The sequence below is a fragment of the Histoplasma capsulatum genome, genomic scaffold (genome assembly GCF_000149585.1).
Source record: "Histoplasma capsulatum NAm1 scaffold_5 genomic scaffold, whole genome shotgun sequence".
NCBI classification, from domain to species: domain Eukaryota; kingdom Fungi; phylum Ascomycota; class Eurotiomycetes; order Onygenales; family Ajellomycetaceae; genus Histoplasma; species Histoplasma mississippiense.
The window spans coordinates 1469486-1471368 of NW_001813978.1; the positions used below are offsets into that span (position 1 = coordinate 1469486).

A 1883-nucleotide genomic window follows, 5' to 3' on the forward strand; every position below is an offset into this window, starting at 1 on the left:
CCCCCCCCCCCCCCCCCCTCTCTTCCCCCCTTCCTCTTTGTCTTGGTTTTGTGGGGAGATTGCGGGATGAGATAGTTTGTGAGTTGTGCTAACTGGCGGTGGCGTTGATGAATGTATAGGAAATTGACGACTTGGTTGAGGACTGGGCTCCGGAACCTCTTGTTACGCCTCCTTCGCCGCGGGATGAGGCGGAAGTCGAGAAACGGGTTGTGCTTGCTGGGTATGTTGTATTTTTTTCTTTTTTAAAAAAAACAACAAAAACAAAAACATCTTTATTTCTTTCACTCAAAAAGCCCAGGAAATGATATAATTCTTCTTCGCCTACCTATCTTACCTAACAATTTTTCTCCATTTCAAAACAATAGACCAACGGGCCCGAAATCAAAACTCACCAACGGCCGCACCGTGATCAACCTCGCATCCTCCAACTTCTACAACTTTGTCGCGAATGAGAACCTCAAGGAGAAAGCCATCCAGACTCTCCGCACATACGGCGTCGGCCCCTGCGGACCACCGGGTTTCTACGGGACTCAGGACGTGCACATACGTACTGAGGCAGACATTGCAGCCTCCCTCGGCGTGCCTGCCTGTATTGTTTATGCGCAAGCGTTCTCCACGATATCTAGTGTTATCCCATCGTTCTCTAAGCGTGGTGATATCATTGTTGTGGATAAAGGTGTTAATTATGCGATTCGGAAGGGCATACAGATCTCGCGGAGCGCGGTGCGCTGGTATGAGCATAATGATATGGAGGATTTGGAACGGGTGTTGAGCAAGATTACGAAGGAACAGGCGAAGAAGCCGTTAACAAGGCGATTTATTATTACTGAGGCGCTGTTTGAGAGTAGAGGAGATATGGTGGATTTGCCGGCCATTGTTCGTATCTCTTTACTTTTTCTTGTCCCCTGGTGTGCCGTTGTGAAGGGAAGTATGAGTAAACGCTAACTTTCTGTCGCGTTCCTACCCCCGTTCGTTTTTCTTTTCTTCATAGATTGAACTCAAACTCCGCTACAAATTCCGATTAATTCTTGACGAGACATGCTCGTTCGGCGTCCTGGGTCGCACCGGCCGCGGAATCACAGAACACCAAAACGTCGATGCGACGGAAGTCGACATGATCGTCGGCTCACTAGCCGGTCCCCTTATTGCAGGAGGAGGCTTCTGCGCTGGGTCAGAGGAGATTGTCCACCACCAACGCATCTCCGCCACTGCGTACTGCTACTCTGCCGCGCTTCCCGCCTTGCTGGCCACGACGGCTAGTGAAACCATAATCCTCTTGCAGAATAGCCCCGACCTTATCACGCAGCTGCGGGAGAATATTAAGGCGATGTGGCTGCAACTAGACCCCCGGAGTGACTATGTCTACTGCTCATCCGCGCCGGAGAATCCCGTTATGCACCTCGTGCTGAAGCAGAGTGTTGTTGTGGCGAAGAAGCTGTCGGTTGAAGATCAGGTGGCCTTAATGCAGGATATTGTTGACGAGGTATAGTTTTACTTGTTCTTCTTTATCATTCCTCTCTGCTTTGTTTTGTTTCGTCTGCTTTTGTCATTTGCCTCCTTTCACTCCCAGGACTTTTCGTTTCTACTTATTCTTCTTTCTTCCCCCCCGGCTCCTCTTGAGGGAAAAGATGGCGGGGGTGGCGGGGATGAGACTGGCGCAGATATACGTGTGAGCTGGGTTTGCCGAAATCTCTCAAGAGCGTAAGTTGAGTGAATCTTCCTGTGGTGGAGTGGGTGATGTCCGTGCTGACTGCTTCTGTACTATGTGAGCCTTGATCGTAATCATTTTGGATGGGTTTCGGTCATGTGATCTTCTTTCTGGACTGACACGTAGTTCCGGCTCAGAAGTATGTAATGATAAAGCGTACTCCATATTCCACTAT

At 49.6% G+C, this 1883-nt stretch overlaps 1 protein-coding gene across 1 annotated transcript in view; it reads left to right on the forward strand.

The window, feature by feature from the left end:
* The window catches only part of HCAG_05290 (hypothetical protein), a gene marked incomplete at both ends in the record, with an annotated part of 2861 nt that overhangs the window by 273 nt on the left and 705 nt on the right, over positions 1 to 1883 (forward strand). The window contains 5 exons of the mRNA XM_001539773.1: positions 120 to 220; positions 366 to 876; positions 992 to 1453; positions 1490 to 1701; positions 1835 to 1847. Coding sequence (XP_001539823.1) covers positions 120 to 220; positions 366 to 876; positions 992 to 1453; positions 1490 to 1701; positions 1835 to 1847 — 1299 coding nt within the window. The remainder of the gene's footprint in view (positions 1 to 119; positions 221 to 365; positions 877 to 991; positions 1454 to 1489; positions 1702 to 1834; positions 1848 to 1883) is intronic.